General features: G+C 39.5%; 1 protein-coding gene across 3 annotated transcripts; it reads right to left on the minus strand.

The window, feature by feature from the left end:
- Nucleotides 1-1695: 1695 nt before the first annotated feature.
- Nucleotides 1696-24018, minus strand: PDPN (podoplanin). 3 transcript variants are annotated; one of them, XM_072156161.1, is made up of 5 exons: nt 23847-24018; nt 11073-11155; nt 5547-5673; nt 5117-5225; nt 1696-2572 (listed from the first exon to the last, which is right to left on the minus strand). In XM_072156161.1, exons 1-5 carry the CDS (start codon nt 23911-23913, stop codon nt 2563-2565), a joined length of 396 nt encoding a protein of 131 aa, XP_072012262.1. In that variant the 5' UTR covers nt 23914-24018; the 3' UTR covers nt 1696-2562. The 3 variants fall into 3 exon arrangements, with proteins under 3 accessions (XP_072012262.1, XP_072012261.1, XP_072012260.1); XM_072156160.1 differs by having other exon boundaries at nt 1696-2569; nt 11064-11155; XM_072156159.1 differs by having other exon boundaries at nt 11064-11155.
- Nucleotides 24019-24906: the final 888 nt, after the last annotated feature.

The following is a 24906-nucleotide window of genomic DNA, read 5'->3' on the forward strand; positions in this document are numbered from 1 at the left end:
CCTGAGTGCCTAAGGGAGCTTTGTCATTTTTTTTAATACACTCCCCCCGTTGCTCTAGCGGTCCCTACCTTCCCCCGCACAGTGCATAGATCAACTGACAGACTGAACCTGGAGCTCCGGTGACAAGAACAAACAATTTATTGTAGATTACTTATATGTGTCTATGAAATAGTATCTAAAAGTGAACATAGGCAAAAATTTGACTTTACGACATCACACATCATTGGTTACACATATCACTTTATTATCTGTCACTTCTCATGATGATTGGGACGTACAGTTGCCATAAACAATTCCATTCTGTGTACAACAAGCTCCATTGCCAGCAATCAGAAGCCAATGAAATCTAAGGGCTACCCATAATGCACTCCAACACAATACATGGAATGCTGGCGCACCCACCCAAATCTAAGCCTCCTTTCTAAAGAAGACATTGGTCCTTGTGTAAAGAGGATGAGATGAGAATCATAGAAAATATCAAGAAAATAGAGGCACCAGCAGGTGCAAAAAGAGAAAAACAACCTTGTTGCTAAAGTAGCCAGACATATCACATCTTTCATTCTGACAAATGAAAGCACTGCTGTGATTGGCTATGTAGACAGCAAAGTTTCTCTTTTAGACAGTTTCCATAAGGTCGCTATACACATGAACCAATCTTTTAGCCAACTACTACCCTTAGCTTGATAGTGTATATAATTTATCTTAATAAAGTTAATAGGCAGCCCAAATTTTGCTCATAAGATTTCTTTTATATCCTCTGTGTAGGGTTAGTTGAAATTGACATTTCATCTTTTGCGCACCCGATTATGTGTAGGATCAATTCTCTGTGCTGATTTATTTCTTAATATGTTTTTGTAGCTCTGTTTTTCATAAACAGAAATAGAAACCTCTTGCCATATTACATACCATATTACATAGTTAAAAGGTAAATGTACAATAATGTGCAGTTAGCTCCCTCTAGAGGTTGCTGCGAGTAGGTAGAACTTTATGGGGTGATTTATGGAAGGTCTTGTACCATTTTATAGCATAGAAAAAAGTCCCAAAGAGTCCAAAAAGGGGACAATTGTGAGCAATATATAGCTAGAGATTACAGGGATCTCATGGACCAAAATATGAACCATCAACAAACTTGTAAAGACTTATTAACCAAATATTCATCATAGAATATTAAAGCTTATAAGATGTAGAAAATAATATGGAGTACAAGAATAGATATTAATTTTAGATTTCCTATCTGGCTTCTTGCCTTGTTGACCTCTATTTAAAATACTTTAGTCTAAAAAAAATAAATATAATCATATTCATTCTCATGAATAAGGTGGACAGCTTGAATATGCTAATGCTTCATTGGACATTTCACAGGACATTTGCATACAGCTTTAGGACCTCATTGCTTAGGTTTACAGGCATGTAGAGGGACAATGAAGGGATAGAGGCAATGCTCTCAAATGGCAGTTTATGAAAATATATTTAGTTTAGGGGGGTTATTTTGCATGACGGGTTCTCTTTAATAGAGAGCCCACATCTATTCACTTAAGTGTAAAGTGATTCTGAAAAGATTCTCTTGCATTAATCATACACTATATTGGGCATGTGTGGCCACTACCACTGGCCCTATTAGGTTGGTATTCTGTCATATCTACAGAACAATTTCTTTTTTATTATTCCAATTGAAAAATGGTTACGTTTTGTGAGAACGTTCCGAATTTTTTCCTACCACCAGGATGAAGGTTTGTAAACCAAGTACACTGACATATTGGTATGTGCCCCCTCTGGCAGGATCTGCTCTTCTTTTAGCTTCTAATGTCCTGTTTTTTTTTTACAAAAAAGGCTTTTCAAATTATGCAAATGAGTCTAAGGGGCTTTTTCTTCTTTTAAGAATTCTGCCTTTAAGAAGACTTTTTCTTCTTAAAGGAAGCTTAAAGATGAGTAGATCCTGCTAGTATGAAGGTGTGCTTGGATTACAATTCTTCATCCTGGTGATAGATGTCATTTAAGATATTAGTGTTTTTCCTAGCATTTCCATAGACATAACTAGGAACTACAATGAGCTTCCAAGTGGATAGGGCTTATATGACTATGCTGTAAAGGAGGTGTTTGTGGGTGCTTGATGTTCATCATTGTGGGGGCAATGGTTAAAATGTTCTTTCAACTGTTGGGAGATATATATATATACCAATACTGCATACCTGTGTATCATCAACCAAAGGGTTAGTATTTTATACCACGCCCTTTCTACCTAACCTCCATAATAACAGTAACGCTCCGGAAACAAACAATGGCTACCTACATAAATAATTACAAAGCTTCATATAACACATATTATGGGTTCATGCCAGGTTAAAGCCCCGCTTTGGATTTGTCTTGTGTGGCTTTTTCTATCTGGAATAAATATACTTCTTATTGACCCTGAATGAGTCCATTCTTCACCATCACTGATGGCGTCTTCTTCTGTTGTCAGCATCACACTTACGATATGTGTTTTATGTCTATAATTCACAGTCAAGAGATTTTATGTTTCCATACAGAATAAATGATCCCTTTCAGGTTCCTGTGTTCACCTCAGGGCCTGCTGAAACAAAAGCCACATATATCAGAAGGAAGTTACATATTTATGTAGGTTGAAAATACATAGTATAACTCCGCCAATGATATTGGCACAAAGCCAGGGAAAGAAAACTCTGTACATTTTGTAGATACATGTCTAGTGCAAACTCACATTTGACGGGTTATTGCAAGTCACGGTTATCGGTATAGAGAATCAGAGGTAGCAGCCAATCCTGGGCCCCAGACCATGAGGGGCCCATAGATGCACAAGGAGACAACAGTATTATAAATGACATATGTAAGTTTTTTTTTTTGTAAATAAATTTTTATTAAACTTTTTGATGACATATGGAAGTTTTAAAAATGTTGGCTCCTGAAGCCTCAAGCTTCAAAGTTACATCAAAAGGAATGTCCAATCACAATAAGTTAACTCCTATCCACAGGATAGGGAATAACCTGCTGATCCGTGGGGGTCTGAGTGATTGGACCCCCATGGATCACGAGAAATAGGGTCCGTCGTTGTTGTTGAGCTCTTCTAATGGAGCTGTCGGCTCATTGGCGTTCCATTCACTGTCTATATCTTTGTCAGTGCCAAAGCAATGAATAGAGCAACAGGGTGTGTGCACAACAGGCTGCCGTATTCCTTTGGGGTACAACAGGGGTACAATTCACCCACTTTATCATGATACAAGGTGGTCCCATCACTTTGAACTGCACCATTTCTGTGGATAGGTGATAACTTGTGATTGGAGAACCCCTTGAAAGATCCATGAAAATAAAATATGGCAGGAAAAGCAGGGACCCAAGAGCGTCTGAACCAGGGCTGTATAGGATAACTAGCGGCAGGGTGTTATGTGAACACCTTTTATTATAAGTCACCATTTGGTGTGGCTATCTTCTTTGTTAGTAGGTGAGATCTTGACACTATATTGATGATCAAATTTATTTTAAAACATAGATTTTGGATTTTCTATATAAAGAATAAATCTGAATACATTGTATTTGTTTAGTACACATGCTTCACTCTCCACTAAAGGAAATCTACCATCAACTACCATCAACTCACTCATACGCACCGTGACTGTGGTATCTTCTTATATTTGTTATCCAGGGCATCTCCCTTCTAAAAATTATTTTATTAAAATTATACTAGTGAGCCTGAAGGGTTCCTGATGGTGTTGCAGATTCACAGGCTGTTACACTGCTCTGAAGCACTTCCACATGCCTGCTCTGTGCTGAAACTTCCTCAGTCGGACTAAGATTACATCAAGCAGAGAAAGAAGTGCTGAGGGACCAGGGGGAAAAGGGGTGCTGCTCTGATAACCCTCACAGGAGCCCGTCTTGCACATTGGGATAATCTTAAAAGTTGACCTCTATTGGGGGCTTGATCAGGCTACAAATTGTGTGGCTGTATCACAAGCCCCCATACGGTCATTTGCATGGGGCATTAGTGTCACTGGTTTATCATGCTTGATTTTGATGGTAGATTTCCTTTAAGAGCTCAACTAAAGTGGTACTTCTTTGATGAAAGTTGATGGGGCACATGTATAATTTTTTTCCTTGGCTGAAGTTGGCATACTTTAGCAGTGCTATGTATCTTTCTATATTTGCCGTTGTAATACATGTCTGTTTTTGTTTTTTTTTAAGACCCTGGCATAATCGCAAAAATGCACAAACCTACAAAAAGAAGACAAAAAAAGCAGTGAAAATATGTCCCCCAATGATTACCATACCAAGTCAATGTTGTCTGGAGAGCTCGATCTTGCTGACTCAACAAATAACATAAGATATCAGAGTCAGGTATCAATGTCAGGAGTGTGTTGGGGTCCGTCCAGAGTTGGAGTCAGGCAATAAAATTTAGCACCATTTTTTCCCTTTTTTATGTCTTTTTTGTTCCAGGTATATATATGAGATAATAGTATCCGTCAACCACCGAGGGAGGGATGGGGTGAGGGTATAGGATTAGAAGGAATAATGTTATAAGAATCAATAAAGGGTTAATATTTAGTGTATGCTGTACTAATTAAAATTTGAAGTAATTCTTGTAAAGATTTGTATGTTATTTTTTTTCCTTTATTGTAATGTAAACTAATAAAATAAAACTTATAAAAAAAAAAAAATTGCACCATCCCATGTATTTACTTCTGTTAGTAATGGAAGCCTTAGCTGAAGGTAACCTTCCATCTATTGAAGTAAATTTTTTGCATTTCCGTTACGCTCTGCTAAAACAGAGAGTAGAGCAGAAAGCCCCAATGCAGGTGTGAGCAGATCATTAATGTTGATTCATTTTTTGACGATGTCCTATTTGGAACATTGTGCTGACTGTAAGGAGTCACCTCTAAGGGAAGATAACTACATCTGGATTTATAAAACTAGCTTTAAACTCGAAGGCAGCTGTACATATATATGCAGAGAGCTCCCACTAGTGGTGACTGTAGTAAGATCAAATATATAAGTGCCCTCCAACAAAGATCCTGAGCAATTGAAAATTGTGGTAGAAAAATTTCCCCATATTATGAAGGTTCAATTAGACTTAAGGTATCTTCCCATTTTATGAATAATTACTTACGAGTATCTTCCCATTTTGCGAATAATAAAGATGATGATCATGGCACTAATTCCAAAGATGGATACAATTCCGGCTACAATTCCAACCAATGTTCCCAAATCCAGGCCACCTGCAAATATTACACAGAATTATTAGGCCTTGCCATAGATAACAAAGGCCATGAATTCGACAGGTTCCCCCAAGTCATCACATTGAAGGAATGATGAGGGGCTCCATAGTAAAATTTGTGTCTCATTGTTAAAAGGCTCTCAGTAGAGATGTTGGTAGACAGATCCAATCCTCTAACCTAAGAGCAGCAAAAGTATGGGAGCTCTTGTGTAAATTCCATGTGTCCTAATCGACCGTAGGAATAGGACATATCCAAATAGGATGACCTTTAAGAGAATGTTCACCTATACAATGTAGATATTAGAGTACATAGTTGTCATACCTTGGGGATCTTCTATAACTACAGTATATGTTGTATTTTCCAGACTCTGGGTGTCTGTTTCCACTGGAAAGGATCTTGCTGTGCTGGTATCATACACACTTGTCACATTGAGGTCTGTTTGGAGAGTCTGAATAAGAAAAGAGGCATGAGCTAGAAGAGATTTCACCCAGGAAAGGATAAATGAATATATTTGACAGTATATATAACAATATATTTGACGTGACAATACATACAAAATGCAGAATGGCACTCCTTATTGATGAAGTTTGAGTTTTTCATTAGTTCAAAATAATTGGCCTGTAGAAAGTTTACATTGGAACTAGCTCATACTAGCCATGTGGTTGGGAACTTACGGGACTTCACTACCACCGGCTTGGTGGTATGAACTTTTTTACATATACATTTCTGGGAATTTATATATTTTTTTAAAGTATTTTGTACTTGGTGACAGGTTCAGGAATTTCTATTGTCCTTGCCATCAATATATCATTATGTAGATGACCCTTGAGGACCATCACAGAGCAGTATGGTGAAGGGTTGCAATCGGGCCTGGTACATAAACTGAACCCATTGTGAATGCTCTGTAGGACACGTTAGAAGTCAGCTCATCCGATGGAGTATAAAGAGGTTACAGTATAAAGAGTTTGTTCCAGATGAAGGTTTTTCTTTAAAGTCTGTCACCAGAGACCTCATTTTCACTATGGGTTAAAGAAGCTCATTACAGCTGCAGTGCAAATATGTCTTTTTGCCTTTTCTAAACATTTGCATTACAATATACACTCACCGGCCACTTTATTAGGTACACCTGTCCAACTGCTCGTTAACACTTAATTTCTAATCAGCCAATCACATGGCGGCAACTCAGTGCATTTAGTGCATGTAGACATGGTCAAGACAATCTCCTGCAGTTCAAACCGAGCATCAGTATGGGGAAGAAAGGTGATTTGAGGCCTTTGAATATGGCATGGTTGTTGTTGCCAGAAGGGCTGGTCTGAGTATTTCAGAAACTGCTGATCTACTGGGATTTTCACGCACAACCATCTCTAGGGTTTACAGAGAATGGTCCGAAAAAGAAAAAACATCCAGTGAGCGACAGTTCTGTGGGCGGAAATGCCTTGTTGATGCTAGAGGTCAGAGGAGAATGGGCAGACTGGTTCGAGCTGATAGAAAGGCAACAGTGACTCAAATCGCCACCCGTTACAACCAAGGTAGGCAGAAGAGCATCTCTGAACGCACAGTACGTCGAACTTTGAGGCAGATGGGCTACAGCAGCAGAAGACCACACCGGGTGCCACTCCTTTCAGCTAAGAACAGGAAACTGAGGTTACAATTTGCACAAGCTCATCGAAATTGAACAGTAGAAGATTGGAAAACCGTTGCCTGGTCTGATGAGTCTTGATTTCTGCTGCGACATTTGGATGGTAGGGTCAGAATTTGGCGTCAACAACATGAAAGCATGGATCCATCCTGCCTTGTAACAACGGTTCAGGCTTGTGGTGGTGCTGTCATGGTGTGGGGAATATTTTCTTGGCACTCTTTGGGCCCCTTGGTACCAATTGAGCATCATTGCAACGCCACAGCCTACCTGAGTATTGTTGCTGACCATGTCCATCCCTTTATGACCACAATGTACCCAACATCTGATGGCTACTTCCAGCAGGATAATGCGCCATGTCATAAAGCTGGAATCATCTCAGACTGGTTTCTTGAACATGACAATGAGTTCACTGTACTCAAATGGCCTCCACAGTCACCAGATCTCAATCCAATAGAGCATCTTTGGGATGTGGTGGAACGGGAGATTCGCATCATGGATGTGCAGCCGACAAATCTGCGGCAACTGTGTGATGCCATCATGTCAATATGGACTAAAATCTCTGAGGAATGCTTCCAGCACCTTGTTGAATCTATGCCACGAAGAATTGAGGCATGGTGTACCTAATAAAGTGGCCGGTGAGTGTAATTGTGTGTTTTAACGTACCTTCCACTATGACAGAATCCTCTGTTCAGTCACAGGGGTTGATTTTAGTTTGCATGCATTTCAAAAAGCAACTTGTGGTTTTTTGTGCTGCAGACGCCTCAGCTCTCAGCCCCCACCTTTCTGCTTCTGTACAAGAGCACAAAGGTGGGGTATGGGAACTGAGAAGTGAGTGAGCAGCATAGACATGTCACATGTTTTTTTAATGCATCAAAACCAACCTTTGACTCAGAACAGGATTCTATCAAGGTAAGTTAAACACACAATTATATTGTAATGCACAGAAAAGGCAGAACAACATCTTTTCAATCCATGGGCTTCTGCAACCTGTCTTTAGTAAAAATAAGGTCCCTGGTGACAGGCTCTCTTTATTACCCATGGGGCTCATTATAATCCAAATTATAATCCAGAGAAGCCTTTTAACCCCATAGCGCAATAAGACGTACCCTTACGTCTTACTGCGCATGGGGGAGTATGAAGAGGGCTCACAGGCTGAGCCCTCTTCATACTCACCGGGCATTTGCTTCATAAGGAAGCAAACGCCCGTCGCTATCACCCGCGATCGGTGCTTGCACTGATCGCGGGTGTTAACCCTTTGATTGCCGCCGGCAAAGCTGCCGGCGGTATTTAAGAGCCGGCGGCGCATGGGCGCCGCCATCTTGGCTCCGATCGTCACTCCCCGTGACGTCACCGGGGAGCGGCGATCCGTTGCCATGACAGCCTGGGATCACACAAAGATCCCAGGCTGTCATGATCGAGGCTATCTATTATAATGTGCGATCTGCACATTATAATAGATGGTATGCAAAATCCCCATATACTGCCATACTGTAGTATGGCAGTATATGGTAGGATCAATCAGACAACCTAGGGTTAAAGTACCCTAGGGAGTCTGTAAAAAAGTAAAAAAAAAAAAAAAAAAAAGTAAAAAAAAAAAAAAATAAAAATTCAAATCACCCCCCTTTCCCTAGAACTGATATAAATATAAATAAACAGTAAAAATCATAAACACAATAGATATTGCCGTGTCCGAAAATGCCCGATCTATCAAAATATAATAACCGTTTTTCACTGCGTTAAACCCCGTAGCGGAAAATAGCGCCCAAAGTCACAAATGGCATTTTTTTGCCATTTTGAAAAATAGAAAAAATTCTATAAAAAGTGATCAAAATGTCGAACAGTCCTAAAAATAGAAGCATTGAAAACGTCATCAGAAGTCGCAAAAAATGACACCACCCACAGCTCCATACACTAAAGTATGAAAAAGTTATTAGCGCAAGAACACGGCAAAATGAACAATTTTTTTTCTGTACAGGAGGTTTTAATTTTTGTAAATGTATGAAAGCATTATAAAACCTATACAAATTTGGTATCCCCGTGATCGTATTGACCCAATGAATGAAATAGACATGTCATTTGGGGCGCACAGTGAAAGCTGTAAAAACCAAGCCTACAAGAAATGGCGCAAATGTGTTTTTTCATCATTTTCACTGCATTTAGAATTTTTTTCCCGCTTCCCAGTACACGGCATGGAATATTTAATACCATCACTACGAAGTGAAATTTGTTACGCAGAAAATAAGCCATCACACAGCTCTGTACATGGAAAAATAAAAAAAGTTATAGATTTTTGAAGGTGGGGAGTGAAAAATAAAAACGCAAAAACGAAAAAGGGCCTGGTCCTTAAGGGGTTAAAGGCGGTTGAGGCTTTATTATTGTAGATGGATCATAGTCTGCCCCAGGATGTGCTTCATTCTTGTTTTTAAACTCTTTTTTTGGGGAATAACATGATTTAGTAACCATTGCTTGAATTCAGGGCTGGATTAAGTTTGGTCGGGCCCCTGGGCGCAAAATCTGGTGGGGGCTCCCATTCAATGTAGTCCAGACAGGGAGCAGTAATTGCTGTATACTACTCCCCAGCAATAAATATATACAGCCCCCAACATTACTATATACAGTCCCAAAGCATTAACTATATACAGCCCCCTTTAAAAATTATATACTTTCCCTTTTTAACTATACATAGCCCCCTATAATAACTATATGCAGCTTCCCATTATAACTATATACTGCCCCCTATAATAACTATATACAGTCCCCCTATAACTATTTACAGCCCACCTATAATAACTATATATAGCCCCACTATAATAACTATATACAGCACCCTATAATAACTATATGCAGCACCCAGCAATAACTTTATAGAGCCCCCCATAACTATATACAGTCTCCCTTTAATAACTATATATACAGTCTCCTATAATAACGATATACAGCCTTCCTATAATAACTAACTATATACAATTCTCCTATAACAACTATATACAGCCCCCCCTATAATAACTAACTATTATAACTATATACAGTACTAGGTAAAATAATAAAATTGTCCTCGGTCATGCGTCAAGGACAAGGCGCGCACCCCAGCGCCCCCCTATAATCTGTCCCCGTTTGGACTACTGCTGGATACATCACCTTTGCTGATCAACTACAGTAGGTAAAGGAGAAACCTTTGGCCTTCATTGATTAAATATTAATATCATATATTGAACATATAGATCCTTCCCCTTTTTTTGCTAATCCCAGATTTTTAAGAGCAAGCATATAATCAGCTAAGGAAGCTTAGAAATTAAGTTATAATCACTAGATCCAGATATATTGGGGCAGATTTACTTACCCGGTCCATTCACGATCCAGCGGCGTGTTCTCTGCGGTGGATTCGGGTCTTCCGGTGATTCACTAAGGCATTTCCTCCGACGTCCACCAGGTGTCGCTTCTGCGCTGAAGTCTGCCAAGGTCCACCGGTGTTCATGATCCGTTGCTGGGTGCAGGTAAGCGCGTGTCCAGCGACACTTTTTTTTTTATAAGTGCGGCGTTTTTTCCGAATCCATTGGGTTTTCATTCGGCCACGCCCCCCAATTTCCATTGCGTGCATGCCGGCGCCGATGCACCACAATCCGATCTCGTGCGCCAAAAACCCAGGGCAATTCTGGGAAAATCGGCGCAAAACGGAAAAATTCGGGTAACCTGCCGTAAAAATGCAATTAGGGCCCTTAGTAAATGACCCCCAGTATGTCAAATGAAAGTGCAAATACAAAAATAATTATTGGGGACAGGGTCCTCATGATAGTTCTATGACTGCCTTTGGACCTTCACTGCCCACTAGATTTATTAAAGGGGTGTTGGCCCTTTAATAAATCTGTTGGCAGAGTTTGCAAAAAAATTTTTAAAATAATTGAGAATTGCAAAATTGTAAAAAAAATGCAAGCATACTAGGAAGGGAGTGGATTTCTTTTGGCGATTTTTGGGGATTAAACTGGCTTTACAAAATGAAACACTAGCAGTAGCTCTGTTTTTGAGCCTCTAGTTCTAAATTGGCAGGAAAAGGCAATTGCAAGGTTTTTTTTACATTAAAAGATTGCCAAAAAAAAAAAAAACATGCAATTCTTGTAAACCAAAAGTCAAGAAAATCCTATGATAAATGTCCCCAAATAAGTTAATTTTTATCAACCAAATGTTTTTGAGATTTTGCATACCACACTAACTTGAGTTTGAGTTTCTGTTGAGTCTGTGAAGGTTTTTTCTGTCACGTCCAATGTTTCTGCTTCATTATCCAGTAAAGTAAAAACTAAAAAACAAAATTAGATCAAAGATAAAGTAAACTGACCTTGTCTTGAACTTCTATTCAATCTATTGCAAGGGCAGGCCATCCCAAAACTCCTGCTAAGACTCAGAGAAACAACTCTTTCAAAAGGGGTATTGCCATCTTGGGTTTTTGATAATACATCCACAGGATAGGTGCCGCTCCCACCTCAGTAACCTGTACCAGTCTCACAGCCTCTTCTATCTTTTCTCTCCCAGTATGGAATGTTTTAGACTGAAGTCAGGAGACTTCTGTTATCACAATAGCTGTGGGTTTTGACCCTTTGTAATGTGTTTGACCCCTTGGTTGTGACCTTACTCTGGAGACTTTGTGTGTGAGTTCGTCTTGGAATGTAAGAGGTGGGGCTGATGCAGAGAGGAGGTTAGTGCAGTGTCAAACAGGAGAACAATATGTCCTGCCTGACCCTAGATTTTTTATTTACGGTCAGATCCAGGGGCAAACAAAATTGTATACACCAGGACTGGAATTATATCAGTGAAATGCTGTATTTTTGTTACTATTAATGTGAATTAGAGAATGTGTTATTTTGTTATCCTGAGTATATTTAAAAACCTTGTCTTTGTTGGGAATACTCCTTTAAAATATTCCAAAAATGGAACTTGGAAAAGGGCTGTCCTACAAATTTCCACTAGTATCATAGGTGCAAAGGATTGAAAGAAAAGAGAAGATGGGAAACCTCATAGAAACAAACAAGACTTTCCTCTTGCTGCTCATTCATAATACCCTCCCCCTTCCTCTGCAGGTATGCCCAACCCATGAAGAATCACCTGAGCTGGAGCACTCCTTCCAAGCTCCACAGGGAATGCTTCTTAATTTACTATATTATTACATTATTTCTGGTAAAAAAAATAAAATTCTTGTACTTGTTATTTTTATACCCAGAGACCAGTCCTGCACAATTGCCGGCTTCGTTAATACTTATGTATCCATCACTGCCTAATACCAGTCTCTATAAATAATAATCAACAAATTCCTTGACCGCCACTACCTATATAAAGCCCAGGGAACAGTCGGGCATCAGAATACCTATCCTGTCTGTGTACTCCCTGGTGAAGTCAGACACTATTATATCAAGGAGAACATATCATTTTTGTATGCGGCTCACCCTGTATGCCAAGAAGGGATGGAAAAAAACATTCTTAGTTACAAGAAACCTCAGTCTCAGAAAACAAGTTTTCCTTTGATTGTGGACGGTCAGTAACTGGGCTGGAACACAAATGTCTACATGCTGTTTATATGGAAGCGGCAAGCGAATATTAAATTATTTAGTTGATGGGTCAGTTATTCTATTTCCTGCTATAAAAGTATTCATCCCTCTCCCAACTCCATAATAACTTTTTTGATCTATTTGTTGTAACAGAATTGGACTACAGTAGAAATAGATATTCAGATATTCTGTAGATTTCCTGCACTTTTGGGACTGGGACAAAAACTTGTTTTTTTGTGTCTTTTTACTTGTCCTATGTGTTCAGTTTTTCCTATCCTGGCAGAAGCAAATTTTGGCTTCTTTTTGAGACTTTTTGTTGCAAATGTCTCAAATCCACATGGACACAAGCCTTGTGAGGGGGTTATATACAGGAGAGGACACAAGCCATGCCAGGGGGTTATATACAGGAGAGGATACAAGCCATGTGAGGGGGTTATATACAGGAGAGGATACAAGCCATGTGAGGGGTTTATATACAGGAGAGGACACAAGCCATGTGAGGGGGTTATATACAGGAGAGGACACAAGCCATGTCAGGGGGTTATATACAGGAGAGGATACAAGCCATGTGAGAGGTTATATACAGGAGTGGACACAAGCCATGTGAGAGGGTTATATACAGGAGTGGACACAAGCCATGTGAGGGGGTTATATACAGGAGAGGACACAAGCCATGTGAGGGGGTTATATACAGGAGAGGATACAAGCCATGTGAGAGGTTATATACAGGAGAGGACACAAGCCATGTCAGGGGGTCATATACAGGAGAGGATACAAGCCATGTGAGAGGTTATATACAGGAGAGGATACAAGCCATTTGAGAGGTTATATACAGGAGAGGATGCAAGCCATGTGAGGGGTTATATACAGGAGAGGACACAAGCCATGTGAGAGGGTTATATACAGGAGAGGACACAAGCAATGTGAGGGGTAATATACAGGAGAGGACACAAGCCATGTGAAGGGGTTATATACAGGAGAGGATACAAGCCATGTGAGGGGGTTATATACAGGAGAGGATACAAGCCATGTGAGAGGTTATACACAGGAGTGGACACAAGCCATGTGAGAGGGTTATATACAGGAGAGGATACAAGCCATGTGAGGGGTAATATACAGGAGAGGACACAAGCCATGTGAAGGGGTTATATACAGGAGAGGATACAAGCCATGTGAGGGGGTTATATACAGGAGAGGATACAAGCCATGTGAGGGGGTTATATACAGCAGAGGATACAAGACATGTGAGGGGATTATATACAGGATAGGATACAAGTCATGTGAGGGGGTTATATACAGCAGAGGATACAAGCCATGTGAGGGGGTTATATACAGGAGAGGATACAAGCCATGTGAGGGGGATATATACAGGAGTGGACACAAGCCATGTGAGGGGATTATATACAGGAGTGTACACAAGTCATGTGAGGGGGTTATATACAGGAGGGGACACAAGCCATGTGAGAGGTTATATACAGGAGAGGATACAAGCCATCTGAGAGGTTATATACAGGAGAGGATACAAGCCATGTGAGGGGTTATATACAGGAAAGGACACAAGCCATTTGAGGGGGTTATATGCCGGAGTGGACACTACTGTTAATTTGGGATTTGAGGCCGTGTCCTGCATTTTTAAGCACTGTACTCACACCCCACGGAGCTGATGACATATGAAGCTGTGGTCACATGTAGTGTTAAGAGTGCGTTCACATGTTGCATTTTGATTGTATTTAAATTTTGTTTTGAAACACATTTCGGCTGAGGAGAGGTGATTTGCCTAATTACATTACTGTTAACATTAGCATTACAAAACGCATAGTAAATTTTGTAAACGCAAATGTTAACAGTAATGTAATTAGGCAAATCACCTCTCCTCAGCTGTTTTAATGTGTTTCAAAACGCAATCAAAACCTACGTGTGACCTCACACTTAGAAGCAACCAATAAGTTTAAAGAGAAACGTAAATGCAAAATTTTCTGAATTTTCATAAAACAGGTTACTGTGCAAAATTTTAAATATTTAAAGCATGTGAAATAATTCCAATTTTCATTGGTCCATGAAAAAAATCCTATCTTTGCAACTGCCCTGGACCAGATGCAGATTTGCGCCTGAAAAGTCGCAAAAAATAAGCAAAAAAAGTGATACATAAGTGAAAAGTCACACGGGTCATTTGGAAAACAAAGATACATAAGGTACTGCACAAGGTGCACTTGGAAAAGGACAGCAAAAGTCGCAGTGAAAAGTGCCAAAAACGCCAAAAGTCACAATATTGAGACAATTTGACAATTTCCCTCTTACACCACCTACACACCAAGTCAGGCGAAAGTTATGGCGCAATTTTTATACAACTGTGCAGCCAGCTGCCATATGTATCTAGTGCAGTGGGAGAAGCGGGCTTTAATCATACACTGGCACACAATGGGGGTCATTTACTAAGGGCCCGATTCACGTTTTCCCAACGTGTTACCCAAATATTTCCTATTTGCGCCGATTTTCCCTGTATTGCCCCGGGATTTTGGCGCACGCGATCAGATTGTGGTGCATCGGCGCCGGCATGCACGAGACGGAAATCGGGGGGGGGGGGGGAGGGGAAGCAAAAACCCTACGGATTCGGAAAAACCGCCGCATTTAAAACAATAAAAGTGTCGCTTGGGACGCGCTTACCTTCACTTGGCCCGGCTCGGTGAACTTGAGTGCGTTCAGATGCTTTTCAGCGCAGCAGTGCCACCTGGTGGACGGCGAAGGAACTACCTTGATGAATCCCGGCCGGACCCCAATCCACCGCAGAGAACGCTCCGCTGGATCGCGAACGGACCGGGTAAGTAAATCTGCCCCAATGCGCCAGCATATGATAAATCCCCTTCTTTCAGACTATATACAGAAAACTATGCTTTGTTTTGGTTTGTTTCTTTTCTTGTCTAGTAATTTACGTTAGTTGTTGTTTTACCTTATTAAATGCGCTTTGAATTGTCGCACAGCTGATTCAATTGCACTTAATTTTGCGCCTTATTTGTTAAAAATTATTCCCCTACAAAGTACATTTCATTTGCGACCAATAAGGAAACTGTATTTAAAAAAGATGTGACAGAACATTCCTAGCTTCATATTTAAACAAAAAAAGGAAATGCATGTACAATGTCCAGACTATATTTAATTGTAAGTGTAAAGACTAAAAGTTAAAGATATGTTAAAAAAATCTATATATTTTCTTGCTCAAATGAGTTGCTGCCTTTTTTTTATTATAATGTATGTGAAATGGAGTCTGATAATAGTTTTAGATGTGCACATTAAAGCGTAACTGTAAAGTTATAATAATTCTCTCTTTTTTCCAAGTTATGGCATTTTTTGTTCCGAAAGTGTTTGACAAAAATCTTTCTCACCAGAAGTGAAGTGGGCGGAGACTATTGTCTGTCAGTCTATGCCCTCAGTTAGGGCCAGTTAGCTTACCCACAGACCTCATGATGCCTTGCGTTCTCTTTCAAAGTAATTTAGCATTAAATCCATTTAGTTTCCCACAAGTAAATGCACTGAAGACTAGCTTCTCAGTACAGAGCCAATGACAAGGTGGGGGAAGGGTTGCAGTATGAGGAGAGAAAGAGACAGAGAGAGTTCTGTAGAATCACAGTCTGGGATGGAGGGACTCATAGGGAACAGGGGAGCTCTTGTACCTCACTATTCTGTGCAGGAGACATCTGTATCCACAGTCTTGAAACACATCCAGCTCTGCTACAGAGAGAGAGAGCTCTGTCACATGACCTCCTCCTATGTGTGCAGGGAGTCATACGGGGTCATTTACAAGGGCCCGAATCGCTACTTTTCATTGGGTTTCCCGAATATTACTGATTTTTGCCGTTTTTCCCTGAATTGCCCCGTGAATCGGCGCCGGCATGCATGCAACGGAAATCGGGGGCATGGGCATCGGAAAATCCGACGGATTCGGAAAAACCGCGGAATTAAAAAAAAAAAAGTGACGCTTCACACGCGCTTACCTGCACTCACGATAGGATAGTGAACTCCGGTGAAATCCAGCGGACTTTTGCGCAGCAGCGTCACCGGGTGGACATTGGGCGCACTACCTTAGTGAATCCCGGCTGGACCCGAATCAGCGTCGGTGAACCCGCCGCTGGATAGCGACTGGACCGGGTAAGTAAATGTGCTTCATAGAGTTTGTAGATTTGTTTATTGGATGGACTCCAAGGCTTGTCAGCACAGGGAGAGGAAGCAGCCATTGCAGCACTCTCCCTGCTAATCTGCTAATCTGAGTGGATAGCAAAACGAACTGATGGATTAAGGTAACAAAGATAATAGGCAAAGTTGTTTTTCATCCTGAAAGCTATTGATTTGTGGGAAAAAAAACCTTTACAGTTACCCTATAAGATTGACGGGGCGTGGCCGGAAGCCGAGGAGTCTCCCAGTCATACTTAACTCTCTATTAGCTCTCCTCTCCGATGGACTTGATCAATACGCCTTTTGTCATAGAGCCATCATCATTTTTTGATTACAACTAGGGCCAAGATTCCAGCAAACTGGCGATCACCTAAGCTTCCCTTTATAAAAGAAATACTGGGTACCATTAATGACAATTGTTGGTATAACTGTAGGCTAGCCCTATCAACTAACTAAGTCATAATAACTTCCTTAACAAAAGGGACTCATGCCTTTTCAGTAAATATAATATTGTTCTCCATTAATGTCATAAGGACTTCCCCCCTTCAAAGCTCAGGTACATTTAGGACTGTCACTATATGATATACAAGAAATTTCAACTGTTAACTATGATTTTTGCCTGTTGGAACACGGTTTGTTTTGTATGATGATTTCTCTTGTTTACTTGTTGATCTTGATTTTAATGTCTCAGAATACTTTCATTCCTGCAGGACGATGATAAAAACCCAGCGACCGCCTGTAATGCTATCATTACCGCATCTCGCGGCATCTGATTAACAAACACTCCGATCAGAAAAGGATATCATACAAGCAATCACTGCTCTTTATTATATATATATATATATATATATATATATATATATATATATATATATAAAATATATATATTATTGCAGTGCATAATGCTTGACAGCATACCACTGACAGGATACCTTATAGTTGTACAGATCAGCAGAGCTAAGGGCTTTCATTATGCCCCCTGCTGGCATGACAGTCCAATTTCACCCCACAACTTCATCATGAGAATACAGAGTATGGGATATGAGAAGGAGCCTGACCCTCTTTGTAACCACTCAGATGATGTAGTTAAATAAGATTTATACAGTGACCACAGCAAAGCAAACATAGTATTACATAGAGTATTAAATTGTGGATATTCAGAAAAATGGACAGGAAATACTCGTATATGGCGGATTGTCTTTCCAGCTGAGAGAGAGGGGTCAAGCTTTGATGGTCATATGGACATGGGCTCTCTTTCTCTTTAGATTAAATGAAAAAAAAAAATTTCTACCCCTCTCAATTCTTTACATGAACCAGTATATTGATAGTCTTACTTTACCACAGGTTTAATACTTGGTGTATTAGAAGTGACCCTGGGCTATGGTTCAGTTACAGTGTATTTAGTTGTGAATAGTGGCTGTATTGTCCTCCTCCATGGCTACTGTGCAAATATTTTTGTACAAGGCTGCCGTCCTAGTAGACCAGCCCTATACATCTTACTTTTACCAAATATACATTTTCTGTTTAATCTGGGTTCATTCTGTTATTCATGTATGTCCTAACAGCAAAAATTGAAAAATATGATGGGTAACAAATACCTTCCTCAAGGGGTTTTCTCTTAAGCCCAGTCAGAACCTGAGATCCCTCATTTCCTGTTCCCTCTGTGATGTTCTTTTGCTTTAGTACTAATTTATGTAATTTTTATCCACTGATAAAAATAAGCATTTCAAATGAGACCCCTGACCTGCCCGAGAAGTATGTATCTATGTATCGTTATGTATCAGGAATGCTGGGACAAGCACTAGATTCTATCATGAAACATTTTAGGCTGGAAAATAAGAGGACGGAAGGAATCTCTAAGAGCGTACTGTACATATCAGTGTTCTCCGCTTCGCTGCTCAACACTTAAAGCCTTGTTTTACGTATTCTGTTGGAAACATTTCTGGAAACTGGTGCACAGAGAAACGGTGGTGTCCTCCACATCTTCTATCCACCTTTTACTCCCATTTTGTAAACTACTCACCCCAAAGAGGAAAATGTCCACTAAATCTGGGGTTTCCCTCTACAGACAGCCTGTGTGTAATCAGTAGGATGGTTAAAAAGTATTTGGCGTGGTCTTGCATGCATAGTAGTATCTCTATCATTTACATTGCCTGCTATAACTACAGGCGGCTACTCACTGCAGAAGCAATAAAGGGGGGGGGGATTCCCTTTTCAGTATCCTCATGTATTAGACAGGAGCGGTGAGCTATTACAAAGAGTTGTTCTCTGGTGGCCCGGCTTGTCCAAGCGTTACACAGGCAGCCCACTGATTCAATAGGTACAATGCAGGGATTATTTCCCATGTGGTGGTGCTGCAGAGAAATTGAATACTAACCGCCAGGTTCTGCTGATAACTGGAGAATAGTCTGTGATCAGGTTATTTCCAGGGAACTCTTCTAATGCAATGAAACATAAAAACCAGCTTAAAGAGAATGTGAATATTTTCAACCCTTCAAATTATTTATGAACTGGTTGCAACCTGGTCCCCAGAATAATGAATATCCCGAGTTATAAAGTCACATTCTTACACTTCTTTTGCTAAAGTGTAAAGAGCTTGACAATGGAAAATGAGCTTCACCCCTTGGTTATAACCAGGGCGTCATAGTACATTTCCACGCTAGTAACCAATGGCTACAAGAATGTATTGACCAGGCTGGCTTTTGCATAGGATGTACCCTAACCAGTACAGGTCTCCTTCCTATTTTGGAAGCTGAATGTATAGTGCCTTGCTAAAGTATTCGGCCCACTTGAACTTTTCTACCTTTTGCCATATTTCAGGCTTCAAACATAAAGATATAAAATTGTAATTTATTGGTGAAGAATCAATAACAAGCGGGACACAATTGTGAAGTGGAACAAAATTTATTGGATATTTTAAACTTTAAAAAAAATAATAAAATGAAAAGTGGGGCGTACAATATTATTCGGTCCCTTTACTTTCAGTGCAGCAAACTCACTCCAGAAGTTCAGTGAGGATCTCTGAATGATCCAATGTTGTCCTAAATGACTGATAATGATAAATATAATCCACCTGTGTGTAACCAAGTCTCTGTATAAATCCACCTGCTCTGTGATCAGGGTTCTGCATCATGAAGACCCAGGGACACACCAGGCAGGTCCGGGAGAAGTTGTGGAGAAGTTTAAAGCCGGATTTGGATACAAAAAGATTTCATAAACTTTAAACATTCCAAGGAGCAGTGTGCAAGCTTTTATATAGAAATGGAAGGAGTATCAGACCACTGCAAATCTACCAAGACCCGGCTGTCCCTCTAAACTTTCATCTCAAACAAAGAGTGATTAGAGATGCAGCCAAGAGGCCCATGATCACTCTCTATGAACTGCAGAGATCTACAGTACAGTGTCTGTCCATAGGACAACAATCAGTCGTACACTGCACAAATCTGACCTTTATGGGAGAGGGACAAGAAGAGACATTTCTCAAAGATATCCATAAAAAGTCTTGTTTAAAGTTTGCCACAAGCCTCCTGGGAGACACCTCTGGTCAGATGAAACCAAAATCAAACTTTTTGGCCACAATGCCAAACAATATGTATGCCATCAAAGCAACACAGCTCATCACCCTGATTACACCATCCCCACTGTCATATATAGTGTAGGCAGCATTATGGTTTGAGCCTGCTATTCTTGGACTTCTAGGACAAAGATTTCCAACAAGACAATGATCCCAAACATAAAGCAAAATCTACAATGGAAGGTTCACAAATAAACGTATCCACGTGTTAGAAAGGCAACGTCACAGTCCAGATCTAAATGCAATGGAGAATCTGTGGAAAGAGCTGAAAACTAGCATAAAAGCTCTCCATCCCACCTCAAAGGAAGAATGGGCAAGAATTTCAGTCTCTCGATGTGTAAAACTGATAAAGACAAACCCCAAGCGACGTGCCGCTGTAATCGCAGCAAAAGGTGGAGCTACAAAGTATTAACTTCAGGAAGATAAATAATATTGCTCGCCCCACTTTTCAGTTTTTTATTTTTTTACAAAAGTTTTAAATATCCAATGAATTTTGTTCCACTTCACAATGGTGTGCCACAATTTTATATATTTATGTTTGAAGCCTGAAATGAAAGTGTCAAAAGGTAGAAAAGTTCAAGAGGGCCGAATACTTTCACAAGGCTCTGTATGTAGTGCACAATAAGACACATGTGTCTTAAACAATTTAATAAAAGCTCAGTTTTATCCAGCGTGTAATGGATTAATGTTGCCAGTAATAGGCATAAGTTGGGATTGCATTGTAAAGAAATAACCCAAAGACTGTTGGTAATTCTTGTGTAAATAACCAGCCTATAACAGCTGTCAGTCAGAGCAGGGGATATTAGTGTAGTAAGCAGATAGCTCTTCAGGCTGAGGCTCCACCCCAAGTAGCACTTGCAGGGTTTCAGCCTTGAATTTAAAATTCATTGCGTAGTAATGCTGCTGCTAACTACAAACACGATGGTATAACTACAACTTCCATTTATAATCTAGTTGCTCTCCATTGTTATATATAGAGGGCTATCCTAGGCATCACCACTTTTCTCAAATCTACTATTATCAAATCTATTGTAATCTGAAACTCAGGAGAGTCTTAAACAGTTGAAGACCCTCCTAAATATATATGGTGCTAACAATTTGTGTTCTTTTTATCTGAAAATGCCAACTGTAGTTTATTTCCTTTCGCTGTGCCGAAATGACGTGCACAACTACTGTTTTGTTTTCAATTATTGCTGGGTCATCAGACCCTGGTCCAGCATTTCTGAGGGAGGGTGCATTATGGTATGGCATGTTTATTATGTTTGGAGTGGCCCACTAAGAAGATAAAGTTAATTATTTTTTGGTCAAAAGGTCAATAAATAATAACTTCAGAGGCTGTAAAAAGTTACTTCCTTATGAATGAATTTCAGTATGTATATTACAATTGGGGTCAAACTTTCAGTAAATAAAGTTTATTTTTGCATAATTTTTTGCAAATACTTTCTGCATGTTTTTCAAGCACTCTACCTGCAATCATTGAGTGTTTTTTTATGGCCATACATTTTTCCTGCAGTGGCCACTGCAGGGCAAACGTGGTACTGCATGCTGCTGATTTAAATAAACGGCTGACCCTGTAGTAGGCGCCATTTTTTCTTTGAATGTCTCAATACTCTGGATTATAGAAGGTCTGAGGTGTGGTCATCCTTCATGTTGTCTCTATACCCTATAAGGGCATAGTGACTTTGAATATTAATAAAGGTGTTTCTTCTAAGCACCAGCAGCTGTATGTTGTTTTTCTGATGAATACCTTGTTCTGAATTACACTTTAGTTCATGTTTTAAAATTGTGCTTATAAAAATCAACAGTGCACATTATATATACAGAGACATGAATGGGAATTATTCAGCAGGTATAACGTATAGATGTTTATCCAACCATTCCCAGAATTCCTTAGTCAACTGTTCTCTAGTGCAACATAATAACCCTTTCAGCTGTCTTCTCCTTCTCGTCAACCCCAAGTGTAAGTCCTGCGAGCACAGAGATAGGTATTTACTATTGATGTCCCTTAGGATTTGCTCAGTGCAGTTTGGATTTCTGTGCCAGGTCTATTTTCCCAATTTAAGAATGAAGACCCCTCTATGAATAGGGCATAAAGTGTCTGTTCAAGAAAAGCAACTGGAATACAACCCAAGACTGTGAATATGTATGTTTAAGATTTTATATATGTGTGTTCATGTATATGTGTTATATATGTGTGTTTAGGTATATGTTTTGTATCTGTGTTTATGTGTATGTTTTACATCTGTGTACAGGCGGTCCCCTACTTAAGAACACTCGACTTACATACGACCCCTAGTTACAAATGGACCTCTGGATATTGGTAATTTATTGTACTTTAGTCCTAGGCTACAATAAACAGCTGTAACAGTTATCACAGGTGTCTGTAATGAAGCTTTAGTGTTAATATTGATTCTTATGACAACCCAACATTTTTAAAATCCAATTGTCACAGAGACCAAAAAAGTTCTGTCTGGGATTACAATGATAAAATATACAGTTCCAACTTACATACAAATTCAACTTAAGAACAAACCTACAGACCCTATCTTGTATGTAACCCGGGGACTGCCTGTATATGTGTTGTATATATGTTGCTTATGTATATGTTATATTTGTGTGTATGTGTTGTATGTGTGTGTTAATGTAAATGTTTTATATTTGTGTATATGTGTTATATATGTGTGTCTATGTGTTTTATACTGTATGCGTGTTTATGTACCGTATATATGTTATATATGTGTGTTTGTTTCTATGTTTTATATGTATCTTTGTGCATACATGTTTGTTTATGTATATGTGTTATATATTCATGTTTATGTATATGTTATATATATATTTTTGTGTATCTAGTAATAGTTATTTAATATTAATTTTAATATCATTTACAGCATAGGTGACAAAGTGAGTTCCTAATCATATTGTAATAAAGTGTGTGCTGATCTGGGGTCCTTGAAGAAGAGGGCCCCTCCTTGGTTGTTCATTTCACCTTGCAATAGATGGGTATAGCCTCTACAGGACTTTCCTTTTTTAAAAAAGAATGTTGCTGTTCACATGCATATATCTCACCTATCATTATATCTATCACCATATCTATCTATGTAATAAAATGAATAAGAGTAGATCTCTGATTGGCTGTGGCACAACAAACATGTGTGTACCCTCCAAATTCTTTGCTTCTGGTGCTAGACTGCAGGCGCCTATAGTTCCATAGACTGATTTATCTGCAGTTGAACTGTAGCAAATCAAGGAATTACATATATAACAATTCCATAATGTCAATTTCATCATTTATGAATCACATGGTCAATAAATGGGACACACAATTCAGCACATAAATCTTCAACCAGTGGCTTTATAGTTGTTGTAGAACTAAAAAATAATAATAATCTCACAGTAACAGATTATGGAGTATACTGGGACTTGTAAGTCAGGAAAATAAGACCCCCAGGTCACAGACCACCATCACAAACTAGTGCATAGTGAGCTTGGAAACTGAATCCAATTGCTTGAAGAAAGGCAATAGTAACTTTCAATGGTAAATCTATAGTAATGAATAGCTATTTGTGCAATACTCCCAAATAGTTTTCTTACCCCATTTACTGTGAGTAAATACGTATATGCATACACCTCTAATAACTCTGGCTACAGTTTGATATACAGATGTGTACATCATGTAATATAAAGTAGTTACATTAAAACTTTCTTACCTTCTGCAGATGCCGCTTGAAGCACAAGACCAAGCAGCAGACAAAGCAGCCCCTGTGTCTTCAGCATTTTCCAACAGTGTAAGGAACTATGTTCTGTAGGAAGGCAGGAAGGCTGTAGAAATGTGATTTCAGCACTTACAGCTTCAACCACATTATAAGCTGGACTTCCAGGGGGAATGGTCGGTGATGGGGAGTTTAGGAGGGTGGGGTTGACTGAGGTGGTCTTACAGGCATATGATCCTCCCATTAATCCCTGTATGGTCAGCAGTGAACATGATCCGACTCTGGGATAGCAGACACTGGGATACAGCTGCCAGTCTTAATAGCATGCTTTTTACAAAAGGTACCTATAGGGCAATTATAGGAGTCTCTTAAATGTGTCCTATAAAAGTATCAAAAGTTTTTAAAAGTTAGACTAACTGCATCAGATTGGGAAGATAGTCAGTGTCCATACTACATAGAGGTTATTTACATGTTTCCCATATTCCCCTAGTACAGTAAAGCATCAATGGTTATGAGTCTCCACACGCTTGCAAGGTGTCTTAATTGGTAAAGTCCATAAAGAGAGCTCTTACTTCCCAACCCTACTATATAGAGGAACAGGAAATGTTTCGAGGAAATCTGGTTTGGACAACAGTATTGTCTTCCCAAAGACTTGGTCTTTTGAGAAGTATTGAGAACATTTTAAAGGTTCTATTGTCTACAGTAACAGTACATTTAATCAGCACTGGCAAAGAAATAAAACCATAGATATTAATAAATTAACTTTAGTGTAATGAGAAATGATACAGCGAAAAAGTATTGACCATGTTAAGAAAGAGGTCATGGAAAGTCATGACACCAGCTGAAATATATAAGTAATAAGAAAGCAATCCTTCAACTTGGTTAAAAACAATATCAGTTGGTTTAATTGATGGCCTATAAAAAGGCATCTGAAGGTTCCACACAAGAGAAGTCTCTGGATAAAATCATGGAGCCCTCTGAAGACCTTAGCAACATTATTGTTTAAAAAACATACATAGTTATAGAAGATATTGCAAAATACTGAAGTGTCCAGTGA

The sequence above is a fragment of the Engystomops pustulosus genome, chromosome 6, assembly GCF_040894005.1.
Source record: "Engystomops pustulosus chromosome 6, aEngPut4.maternal, whole genome shotgun sequence".
Taxonomy (NCBI): Eukaryota; Metazoa; Chordata; class Amphibia; order Anura; family Leptodactylidae; genus Engystomops; species Engystomops pustulosus.